The 13,125-nt window shown below is 43.1% G+C and overlaps 1 protein-coding gene across 1 annotated transcript in view; it reads left to right on the top strand.

Annotated features, from left to right (window-relative positions):
• fgd6 (FYVE, RhoGEF and PH domain containing 6) overlaps positions 1 to 13,125 on the top strand; it is a 114,814-nt gene that overhangs the window by 76,472 nt on the left and 25,217 nt on the right. The window contains 3 exon segments of the mRNA XM_086009874.1: positions 211 to 310; positions 5,878 to 6,024; positions 10,671 to 10,773. Of these exon segments, the coding sequence (XP_085866000.1) occupies positions 211 to 310; positions 5,878 to 6,024; positions 10,671 to 10,773 (350 nt within the window).

Raw genomic sequence — 13,125 nt, 5'->3', positions numbered from 1 at the left:
CATCACACACAGCATTGGAATCTAACAGAAATAAGCCAATCACAAAGGTGTCAAAGCATTAGGTTGAAACAAAAACAGAAAATGCTAGTAACACACATCAGGTCAGTTCTCATTAGATTGTCCTAATCCTATATTACTTTGTCAGTTTCATTTAAAGTGTCTTATCTTTGTCTATACTAATTCCTAACTTTGACTCTTTTCAATATACAGTTCAGCAGCAGAAAGAGATGAATGGTTAGAAGCCATTTCTAAGGCCATTGAGGACTATACAAAAAAAAGGATAACATTCACTGCAAGTAAAAGTCTTGAGGTATGATGGTACAAAACAAACCTCTTGTATAAAGTCTGTTTCAGTGAACACACAAAACCGGGTGCAACAAAAATGGGATATTTTATCCCAGGTTTATTTTTCTGTCATTTCTTTACAGGATTTCTTCCTTTTAAAATCGGTCCTTCTATAAATATCAAGCTCAAACTGGAAGCTGTGCATTCATTAAGTCAACATTTTGGCAAGATGGCTATCAAAACTCTGAGATAAAACAGAGTTCTTAATACACTAATATTTTGATTAAAAAGTTGTTGTGAGCAAGTGACATCTAGTTTGTCTGATCAGAAAGACCACTTGTTTTGAACTGGGTTTCATTGGAAGGCATCAATAATCTGCACCGCAGACAATGTCGATTCGCAATTCTCAGCAAACACCGCACCTCGCCATGTTCAGTCCTGTGTGTTTGCACATGGTGAATGTTGTAACAGTTTAATAACTATTGCCTCTATTATGCAGATTGACTTCTCAGGGTTTTATGGTTATAAAAATTTACATTTTTAATATACCAATTAGCTATGATTTTGGAATAGCTGCAGCCAGTGTGGAGATGGGTAAGACATCAAACAGTGTAACTGGTAGGGATCGGGCAAGAAGTATCATTTGTTTGAAAGATTGGCATAGAAATCTTCAAATGAACGCGGCTGATTGGCTTGTCTTTTTAATACTTTCATGAACTGGTTCAAAGTTGTTATTTGGACTGGCTTCAACAACTTGCTGTTGCTGCTTGCTGCTGTAAATTACTCTTTTGGTGATTAAACCTGCCTGTTAGCTTAATTTTCTATGAAAATGTCTGGCACGATTGATATTAATTGTCTTCTCAAATGACATAGGTGCTTAGTGGAGATCCTAAGTAGGTTAATTGTTCACCCAGGCCATGTTATCCTAGATTGCTTTGTGTATGCAGTCACAGTTCAGTTAATAGGAAGTGCCAGCTTGCTTCTGGGAGGTAACTTTTCGGTTGGCTACAAGAAAAGGTATTCGGAAAGCCAGCTTGTAATACAGGGCCCTCAGATGATTTCCAAACCTCAAAACCACGGAAGACATTGAGGTGTGGGCAACATGAGCACAGACTTGTCTGATTGGTCAATCATCATTGTTATGAACAATAGTAAGTGATGACTAACCGGACAGAAGTGAAAGACCTGCATGGTTTGGACAAAAGCTCCTCATCGCCCCTATCGATCTTATTTATTGATACTCCTTGCGCATCTAATTGTGGGGGTGTCAGTTGGAGTAACATCTAAACCTGTTGTGAGCAGAAGTTAAGGCAACGACATTGTTCAAATTTTAAAAGTGAAATTCAAATTTTCCTTTTTGACACTGATGGTAATAAATTCATAGCATGAGAAGAATGCAGCAGTTAAAATAATAATTCCCTTGAGGTTCCGGCCCACAAAACACTGGTTCTGGACATCAGTAACATCAATGATTGAGAAAAGTGGACCATTTCAATATGAAAACCTAAAACTAAACTAAGGAAGTGCAAGTGTGGATTTTTTTTCAAGAACTCTGGTACTTGAACTTCAAGGAAGAACGATTTGAAATGTGTTGACTATAATTCAAATGGCTTGCAGAGCTGTCTTTTGTTTAAATCAGATTTAATTAGAGATTTAAAAAAAACTAAGCTTAACTAATGATTTCTGCTCAGCTTCCAGATCCTTTTCAAAAAATCAACAGTAAGAACTGTGAGTTCACTTGACCATCTTTACATATTGCATATACTAAGTTGAATCTACAGCACAGAATCAGGCCGTTGGTCCAACTGGTCTATGCCAGTGTTTATACTCCACACAAGCCTCCTCCCACTCTCATTACCTCTTCCCAACCTGCCGCAGCTTCCCTCTATTCCCTGCTCCCTCGTGTATGCATCAAACCTTCCCTTAAAATGTGTCAATGCTATCTGCTTCAGCCACTCTATTTTATCAGATTTAATCAAACCTGATGGAAGACTTTGTGCAGTCAGATTCTTTGTTTCTTTTGATACATGGAGAACTGACATGTACCAGCTCACCTTTTCTCCCATTGCTTAAAGGCTCTGATACTTACTGGGGTACAGTTCCATGGGTAGTGGTAGTTCGCTGGCCCCTCAACCAATTGGCCATCCTTCATTTGAATTTGTACGGTGAGGTTGGCAGATTATCCAACTAGAGGGATCACAGATGAGCTCTATCCTGTCTTCACCTGAAACCCATACATGCACATTTACGAATATATTGTGACCTCAGTAAGTTAGATCTAGTTTGATTTTAATCAAAAGAGAGCCACATAATACAGGCTGGCTGATGGCTGCTTTTGGTTTTTTTCCTGAGTCCTGTCAGGTAAAGGGTTTAAGTTGTTGTAATGTAGGGAAACGTGGCAGCCAATTTGTGCACAGCAAGGTCCCACGAACAGCAATGAGCTAAATTTTGGCCAGGTCCCTGGGCGAACTCCCCCTGCTCTTCAGAAAGTGCCATGGTATCTTTTACGTCCACCTGAGGGAGCAGGTGGGGCCTCAGTTTAACATCTCACCCGAAAGATGGTAACTGACAGTGCTGCACTGAAGTGTCAGCCTAGATTATGTGCTCTATATGTACTTCCAGAAGACATTTGATAAGGTTCGGCACAAGAGATTACTAGCAAAAATAAAAGGGCACGGAATTGGAGGTGACTTTGTGATATGGGTCGGTAATTGGTTGGGAAACAGAGAATAGAGAAAAAGGGAACACTCCCTGACCGGCAGGATGCAGCATGTGGTGTTTCTCTAGGGATCTTTACTGGAGCATCAGCTATTCATCATACATATAAATGACTTGGATAAAGGAATAGAGAGTTGTATATCAAAGTTTGTAGTTAACTCTAAGTTAGGAGGCACATTAAGTTGTGCAGATAGGAGCAGAAAGGGACATAGACAGATTGAGTGAGTGGACAAAACTGTGGCAGATGGAGTTCAATGTGGAGAAGTATCCATTTTGGATCCAAGAAAGACAAATCCTACTATTTTCTTAATGGATTAGGGGACACTAGGAACTGTGGAGGAGCAAAGGGATTTGGTTGTCCATGTACACAAATCACTAAAAACTAGTGCACAGATACAAAAGTAATCAAAAGGGCGAATGGGACATTGACCTTTGTCTCACGGGGGCTGGAACACAAAAGGGAGGAAGTGATCCATCTGGAGTACCGTGTTCAGTTTTGGGCACCGCAGCTCAGGGAGGATATATTGGCGGGGGTGCAGCACAGATTAATCAGAACAATGTTGGGGCTTAAAGGGTTAAATTGAGGGCAGGTTGCATAAACTTGGCTTGTAATCCCGCGAGTTTAGAAGATTGCGGGGTGATCTAATCGAGGTACTTAAAATCGAGTAGATACAGCGAATCTATTTCCTTGGGTGGAGGAATCCAGAACAAGGGGACCTAATCTTAAGATTAGAGCTAGGCCAATTAGAGGTGAGACCAGGAAGTACTACTTCACGCAAAACAGAAATCTGTAACATTCTCCTCCCCCCCCCCCCCCCCCCCACACACACACACACACACACACACACACACACACACACACACACACACACACACACGCTGTGGATGCTGGATCAGTTGAAATGTTCAAGACTGAGACTGATGAATTTTTGTTAGGTCAGGGAAATGGATCAAAGGTGTTGAGGCGCAGATTGGATTGAATGGCTGAGCAGGCTCGCACTGCTGAATGACCGATTCTGTTCTGAAGTCCTGGAATGTTGCTTGAACCCTTCTGGCTCAGAAGCATGAGGGTTACCAGAGTGTTTTGAGCACACCCAAGTAAAATTTTAGATTCTTCACTGCCATTCATTGCTGATGATGGTGGAATCAGTACAAAGAGAGAAGGCTTTCAGGCACCGTACAAGAAAATAAAGAACAGGAAGGGTAACTTTTCTGTCCGAGGAAAATGTTGAGGTTAATTGCGAGGCCGAAATGCTTGTACTTTGTTGTACTGTTATAATTGAACAATATAATTATTTTAAATACTTCCATGCTTATGTACGTTTCTAATGTTGCTCAATACTGTGTAGCTTTGCATTTGCTTGTCGTTAACTAACAAAGCAGTTTATAATTTGTACGCTAATTTTTCTGGGTCAACCATCTGTCTGGCCCATACATAATTGCCAGCCTTCATGCTCTTCATGCAGCTGCCCAGTGTTTTGGGCCCATATTCCCATGGTGGCATTAAAAACTCACTTTCCTGAGGGTGGTTTAAATCACCCCACAGAGCTTCATGGGTTACCTCTTCCTAGCAATGCTTCAGTGCAGGTGCAGAAGAGGTAACCCGAGGTGCATTGAACAGGCTGGGGCCCTTTGCTCTTTTTTTTTTTAAAAAGAGAAGACTGAGAGGTGACCTGATAGAGATCCTTAAAATTATTAAAGGGTTCAATAGGGTAGACATTGAGAAGATGTTTCCACTTGTGGGTGTGTCCAAAACTAGGAGCCTTAAATATAAGATAGTCACTAATAAATCCAATCGGGAATTAAGGAGAAACTTCTTTACTCAGAGTGGTGAGAATGTGGAACTCGCTACCACAGGGAGTGGTTGAACGATTAGCATAGATGCATTTAAGGGGCAGCTAGATAAGTTCATGAGGGAGAAAGGAATAGAAGTATATGTTGATAGTGAAATGAAGTAAACAGAGTGGGGGAGGCTCGTGTGGAGCATCAACACCGGCATTTGGTCTGAAAGGCCTGTTTCTGAGCTGTAAATTCTATGTAATTGTGGGACAATTTAAGGAAATGGCATGGTCAACTGTTTAGTGCAACTGTCAGTGAGATCTAGATGGTAGCATCTTCAACTAAACGTGAGGTTGAGTAATTTTTTAAAACATAGTCCTACTCTTTATTGAGCTATGCTGGGGAAAAGACAAATTGGGTTCCTTCGTAATTATGTCGGACATCCCAGTTCTGAATCTTTCAGAATGTCACAAGGACATTAGAACTAGAGTTTGTGCCCTAATACTTTCAGCTCTCTGCCATCTCGTACTCTAATATTCTCCCTTTGAGTGAGTGCATCAAATATTGAAGACTATTTTGGGATCCTTGGTGTGATATAATTCATACATTTATTTTCCCTAATTGTTTAATTTTAACCCATGGAAGAGTAATGAGGACAGACTCCTAAAGGGTTGGGCTTCTGAGAACTGATACTTAATGCTTTCTTTCCTGCCCCTGCCCTGCCTCAATTGCAGTGATACAGACATTTAATCTATACTTGAGCAAACTTAACTTCTGGCCAAGGCAGGTATGACGGAGCTGTCTGGTGTATAGCTGGAATCCAGTAAGGTGCTCCTGGATCTCAGTCTGGAGCCAGTTACTCAGAATTGTTCAAGAGCACCTCAGATTGTGTTGTCCTCTGATCTCCCTTCCTCCCGTGGTTGAGGAAGCACCTTGTTTCCATTTGGTACCTCATTCCCAGTACATGGGTAGTTTTAAAAGGAGCGGCAAAATACTTGTTATTTCATCTGAACGTATTGCTACTTAATGCAGGTAATGTGGATTGTTTTGTTGCCCTATAGTTTCTGTGCTATTGTGAACTTCTTTTCCTTCTAGGAAGAACAAGATAAAGCAGAACCAAATACACCTTTGGGCACTAAGGCACCCATATGGATCCCTGATCCTCGTGCTACCATGTGTATGATCTGCACGTGTGACTTTACACTTACCTGGAGGCGGCATCATTGTAGAGCATGTGGAAAGGTTAGTGTGTGGCTGTAGTTTTTGTTTTAATTTGCCTTTATTTACTCCTTTTCTGAAGGTGGTGACTTTTATTGGGGTACAGTTCTCCAGGTGGCAGCAGTGCCTTAGAGGCCACTCTAATATCTTTGAATTCTTTCCTGATTTACAGATCTGTAGCCAGAAGCTGCCTGCATCTGGTGATTAAATAATGACGAGCTTTCCCTAGTTCTTTCATTAACGTCAAGCAATTCCATCATGTGTACAGTTTGCTTTATTCATGCTCCTTGGTTAGCTTCCCATTTGCACGAGGCAGGACTTTGAGCGCAAAGGAATGTGATTATGTGAAAACATGCTCAAAAGATCTTTACAAAAGCAAAATACTGCGGATGCTGAAAATCTGAAATAAAGAGAGAGAATGCTGGAAATGCTCAGCAAGTCAGGCAGCATCTGTGGAGAGAGAAACAGAGTTAACGTTTCAGGTTAACCTTTCGTCAGAACTGGAAAACGTTAGATGTACAAGTTTTTAAGCAAGTACAGAGGCAGGGAAAGTGGGGAGGGGAGGAAAGAACAAAAGGGAAGGTCTGTGATGGGGTGGAAGACAGGAGTGATTAAATGACAAAAGGGATGATGGTGCAAAGCAAAAGAAGATGGTAATGGACCAACTAAAGCTGGGTGTAGAGGAGCTGTAAATGGCAACATTACCAGAACCTGCTGACTGAAAAAATGGGAGCAGTGGTTATGATCTGAAATTGTTGAACTCAATGTTGAGTCCAGAGGGCTGTAAAGTGCCTGATCGAAAGATGAGGTGCTGTTCCTCGAGCTTCCGTTGAGCTTCATTGGAACAGTGCAGGAGGCCGAAGTCAGAGTGGGAGTGGAGGAAGAATTAAAATGGCAAGCAAATGGAAGCTCAGGGTCATGCTTGTGGATTCAATGAAGGTGTTCAGCAAAGTAATCACCCAATCTGTGTTTGGTCTCCCCAATGTAAAGGAAACTGCATCGTGAGCAGCGAATACAGTATACTAAATTGCAAGACGTGCGAGTAAATCGCTGTTTCACCTGGAAGGAGTGTTTAGGGGCCCTGGACAGTGGGAAGGTAGGAGGTGAAAGAGGAGATGTTGCATTTCCTGCGCTTGCATGGAAAGGTGCCATGGGAAGGGGAGTGTGTGTTGGGGTGATGGAAGAGTGGACCAGGGTGTCACAGAGGTAGCGGTCCCTTTGAAATGCTTAACTGGGAGGGAAGGAGAAGATGTGTTTGGTGGTGGCATCATGCTGGAGGTAGCGGAAATGGCGGAGGATGATCCATTGAATGAGGAGGCTGGTGAGGTGGAAGATGAGGACAAGGGGAACCCTATCATGGTCCTGGGAGGGAGGGGAAAGGGTGAAGGCAGAAGTGCGGGAAATGGGACGGACACGGTCGAGGGCCCTGGAGGGGAATCCTCATGTGAGAAATAAGGAAGATATATCGGAAGCACTGGTGTGGAAGGTGGCATCATCAGAACAGATGCAATGATGTCTGAGAAACTGGGAGAATGGAATAGAATCCTTACAGGAAGTGGGGTGGGAGGAAGTATATTCCAGGTAACTCTGGGAATCAGTGGGGTTATAGTAGAAATAAAAACAAATGCTGGAAATACTCAGCAAGTCAGGCAGGATCTGTGGAGAGAGAAACAGTTAACGTTGACCTGAATGTTCACTCTCTCTCACTCTCTCTCTCTCTCTCTCTCTCTCTCTCTCTCTCTCTCTCTCTCCACAGATGCTGCCTGACCTGCTGAGTATTTCCAGCATTTTCTGTTTTTCAGATTTCCAGCATCCGCAGTACTTTGCTTTTGGATTATCGTGGATATTGGTTGACCGCCTATCCCCAGAAATGGAGATAGAGAAGTCAAGGAAGGGAAGGGAAAAGTTGGAGATGGACCATGTGAATACGAGGGCGGGGTGGAAATTGGAAGCAAAGTTGATGAAACTTTCCAGTTTTGGGTGAGAGCAGGAAGCAGCACTGATATGGTCATCACTGTATCGGAAAAAGAGATGAGGGAGTGGACCTGTGTAGGACTGGAACAAAGAATGTTCCATGTATCCCACAAAAAGGCAGGCATATCTAGGACCAATGTTCCCACAATTGAAATTTTGAATGGGCTATGCAGCCAGTTAAAGGGACCGCACACAAAAAAAATTAGAGGTAACATTGGGCAATGTTCCCTTTAAGCTGCGCAGCCTCACAGTACTCCAGGGGTCCCGCACAGCCAGTGAGTTGGTTTTTAAATTGAAGGGCCCTGTTAAAGGGGCCGCACGGTCCAAAAAAAATTACAGGGAACATTACGGGCTTCCATAGTAACACCTCTTATTTGGAGGAAGTGAGTGGAATCAAAGGGGACGTTGTCCAATTCAAGGACAAGTTTAGCCAGGTGGAGGACGGTGGTGGTGGATGGGGACTGGACGTCCATAATGAAAAGGGGATGATAGGGCCAGGAAATTGTTCAAGTGGCAAAGGCCATCGGAAGAGTCTGGCCAAGGGGAGAAAAAAGAGTCGAAATAGGAAGAAATCAGTTCCTGGGGTAAGAACAGGCTGAAACAATGGGTCTACCAGGGCAGTCCTGTTTATGGATCTTGGAAAGGAGGTAGAAACGGGGTTGGGGGACGATGAGGTTGGTGGCTGTGGGGGAGGGACTCTCCAGAGGAGATGAGGTCAGTGACTGTCTGAGGAAACAATGGCTTGATGTTCGGGAGTGGGTTTGTGGTCCGGGGAGGTGTTGGAGAGTTGCCGTTCAGCCTCCACAAATTAGAGGTCGGTTCGCCAACCAACAACAGCACAGCCCTTGTCAGCAGGTTTAATGACAATGTTAGGGTTGGACCTAAAGATAAAATATCTTTATTTTGGTTCAAGGAAAACTGTTTAAACTAACAGTGCGAATTAAGGATTGCATTGCAACTTGCTACTCATTTATTCTTTCTTCATTCAATTTTTTTAACACAAATTTGTGTTTTTTAACCTGAGTTATATGGCGATATTTTCCACAAGAGATGTGGGGTGGTGGGAAACATTTGTGCTTTTTAACCTGAGTTATATGGCGATATTTTCCACAAGAGATGTGGGGTGGTGGGAAACATTTTTCCTCCATTATCCTGCCTGAAATCAGGTGGGATTGTGTTACAGAATTTTATAAAATTGAGGTGGTGAGGCCCACTGCTACTTTACTGACTTGATCAGGTTCCCGTCCCCTCTGCCAGAACTGTCGCTGGCCACTCTGTCCCTGACCACTATATGATAAATGGTGGTGGTGGGGGGGATGGCTCTTTTCACCCCAGCTTCCTGGGGCCGCCATGTGGAAGGTGGCAGCAGACTCTAGGAAGTGGCAGTGAAGATTCTGAGTTCCCTCAGTGGAGGGAGAGGGCTTTGTGGGGGCCCCCACTCTCTCCAGTCAGCCCCATACACACCTGCTGAAGATCTTCAGCTTGACTGAGACCTTAATTAGGAGCCTTCCTTCTGATGTTCGGGATGCTACTGCGCCTTTAAGGTCCTGCGCCATCTCCTCTGGTGCTGCAGTGGTGTCCCAGTTGCAGCAGCTCAGGGGTTTCCTCGCTTGCACTGCCAGGCTCCCTCTTGATGGCAGGAAAATCTACCAGGAGCCCAACATACACATACAATAATCCCCGATCTGGAAAAAGGGTCACGGTTGGGGTTGGGGTGGATACAGAGGGGTTATTGGAAGCCCCGCTACCCTGGAACTCTGTCCCAAAGAGGAGAATCCCTCCCCCCGTGGAGTGCATGTTGGGTCGGCCTTATTATTCCCAATGGCAGATAGGTCATTATTTGCCCTTTAGCAGTATTGTCACAAATATTTCATGCATGATGTCAGGTTTCAGTTCATAGAAAAAGAGCAAGCTTGACTATGGAAGCTAACCTTGTGGAGACTAGAAATAAAGTATTGAAAAGTAGCCTAAATTGTAACATAAGTTACTTGATGATTAAGAGTGGGAACAAGAAGTAATATCTAAAATAACAACAGAAAATGCTGGAAAAACTCAGCAAGTCAGGCAACATCCGTGGAGAGAAATTTGAGTTGACGTTTCGGGTTTGACCCTTCTTCAAAACTGGAGAGAAAAGGAACTAGATCGAAGGCAGGGCTGCGATCGGACAAAAGAATAAAAGAACCAAAAGAAGTAAAAGAGATTAGAAGCTAGACGAGATGGTAATAGGCTGTGATTAGGTGTAAAGTGTACTGGCAGGGCAAAAGATAGCTGCCAGGTGTGAGAGAGAAACAAAAGGAAAGGGGGGGGGAAAGGAAAGGAGTGGAAAAATATAAGTGAAAATGAAATAGGGGCCGAGGTTATGATCTGAAATTGTTGAACTCGATATTGAGACCGGAAGGCTGCAGAGTGCCTAATCGGAAGATGAAGTAATATCTATTGTACACATGATCGTGTTGTTTCACATGTTAAAATTAGACACTAGTGACAAACCTACTGAGTGTGGAAATGCTTATTTATCTGTACCAATGACTGTATATTTGTGTGATATTTGTGGCTATTACTTGTGTAAATGTTAGTTTCATGGGATTTTCCTCTGGACCTGAGCTAAATAGTACTTTTGTCATTCAGTTTAATGTAGCACTCAGCCGACTGAAATTCTTCTTGAGCACAATGTGTCATCCAGTTTTATCTTTTAGATTGTTTGCCAAGCTTGTTCATCAAACAAATTTAATCTGGACTACCTTAAAAACCGACCTGCTAGAGTTTGTGATCACTGCTTCTTAGAATTGCAAAAGAGAGGTAAGGAAAATATTAATGCTAGAAGTATTGATGCTGTGGGTGTATATTAATTATCTTGCAGAAGGTCCTGTAAAATACTCATTCCTCCATCCCATGTAGACTCCCCATAGGGAGGGAAACATTTTTTTTAATGTTGATGAATTAACTGGGCTTTTTTTGTACAAAAGCACCATACTGCGAATGCTTGAAATCTGAAATATAAACAGAAAATGCTGGAAACACTCAGCAGGTCAGGCAGCATCTGTGAAGAGCGAAACAGAGTTCACGTTTCAGGTCGATGACCTTTCGTTAGGACTGTTCTGACGAAAGGTCATCGACCTGAAACGTTAACTCTATTTCTCTTTTTTTTTGTACAGCCTAGAGTAGCAGAGAATAATGATTTTGTCTCCTCCTCTCTCTTACCCCCGCCCACCCCCCCCCCCCCCCCCCCACCCATCCTTTGGCCAAGGATTAGTGCATGCTAATAGGGGGATCCTCAAGTGGAGAAAAAAAATCAGAAAAGAGCACAGTGTTTGTATATTGGGTGTATATATAAGTACATGATGGATATCTGACAGTGAATTCATTGTAATAATTCCTTAGATTAGTTCTGATTTATTTAAACCATGTTTATATCCTGATCATATAAGCCAGCTTTAGTCGGTGATCATTGTTAGCAGGATTTAAAGATTAATTACTGTCTTCAGCTCACTGCTAGATGTTTTTTTTATAACCTTGTCCTCGCCAATCACCACCCAATCTCTAACCTCCCACCTCCCTTTCTATCCCAAGATCCCAGCACGCATTGTCACCACCCAGGTCCCGAATCACTCTGCCCGCAATTCCCTGTTCAAATCCCTTCAGTACCGCTCTCACCCTGGCCACAGCACTGATGCTGCCCTGGCCAAAGTCCCCAAAAACATCTTTGGTGACTATAACCACAGTATTTTATCCTCCTCGACCTCTACAGCATTTAACACTGTTGACCGCTGCAGTAGCCCTCCCCCTCTGGGATCAGTCTGCTCTCCTGTCCCAATGTAGCCAGCACATTTCTAATGATACTGCTCTTCACAATCATGAATGGTGCAAGGGGGAGGGATTCAAATTCCTGGGACATTGGAACCGGTTCTGGGGGGAGGTGGGACCAGTACAAAACGGACGGTTTGCACCTGGACAGGGCCAGGACCGATGTCCTAGGGGGAGTGTTTGCTAGTGCTCGGGGAGGGTTTAAACTAAAATGGCAGGGGGTTGGGAACCTGAGCAGGGAGACAGAGGAAAGGGAAACGAGGATAAAAGCAAAAGACAGGAAGGAGAAAAACAAAAGTGGCAGTCAGAGAAATCAACGGTTTAAGTCAAACATGGCCACAGTAAATAATAATTCTAAAAGCTCTAAGAGCGTTAAAAAAACAAGCCTGAAGGCTTTGTGCCTTAATGCGAGTAGCATTCGTAATAAGGTGGATGAATTAGCTGCGCAAATAGAGGTAAACTAATATGATATGATTGGGATTATGGAAACATGGCTCCAGGGTGGCCAAGGCTGGGAACTCAACATCCAGGGGTATTCAATATTCAGGAAAGATAGGCAAAAAGGAAAAGGAGGTGGGGTAGCATTGCTGGTTAAAGAGGGGATTAACACAATTGTAAGGAAGGATATTAGCTCTGATGATGTGGAATCTGTATGGGTAGAACTGAGAAATACCATGGGGCAGAAAACGTTCGTGGGAGTGGTATATAGACCTCCAAGTAGTAATACGGAGGTTGGGGATGGCATTAAAAGGGAAATTAGAGAAGCGTGCAATAAGGGCACAACAGTTATCATGGGTGACTTCAATCTACATATAGATTCAGCTAACCAAATTAGTAACAATACTGTGGAGGAGGAATTCCTGGAGTGTATACGGGATGGTTTCCTGGACCAATATGTCGAGGAACCAACTAGAGATCAGGCCATCTTAGACTGGGTATTATGTAATGAGAGAGGATTAATTAGCAATCTTGTTGTGCGAGGCCCCTTGGGTCGGAGCGATCATAATATGATAGAATTCTTCATTAAAATGGGGAGTACAGTAGGGTCCTGAATTTAAATAAAGGAGACTACAATGGTATGAGGTGCGAGTTGGGTAGGATTGATTGGGGAATGTCACTCAAAGGGTTGACGCAAAGGATGGGCAATGGCAAACATTCAAAGATTGCATGGATGAACTACAGAATTTGTTCATCCCTGTTTGGCATAAAAATAAAACAAAAAAAGGTGACTCAACCGTGACTAACAAGGGAAATTAGGGATAGCAAAAGATCCAAGGAGAGGACATATAAATTGGCCAGAAAAAGCAGTAAACCTGAGGATTGGGAGCAGTTTAGGATTCAACAAAG

This window comes from Somniosus microcephalus, chromosome 17 (genome assembly GCF_052327205.1).
Source record: "Somniosus microcephalus isolate GS21.2 chromosome 17, FLI_Smic_1.0, whole genome shotgun sequence".
Taxonomy (NCBI): Eukaryota; Metazoa; Chordata; class Chondrichthyes; order Squaliformes; family Somniosidae; genus Somniosus; species Somniosus microcephalus.
Note: the sequence above shows the minus strand (reverse complement) of the source record. Positions and strands in the feature narration are given on the sequence as shown.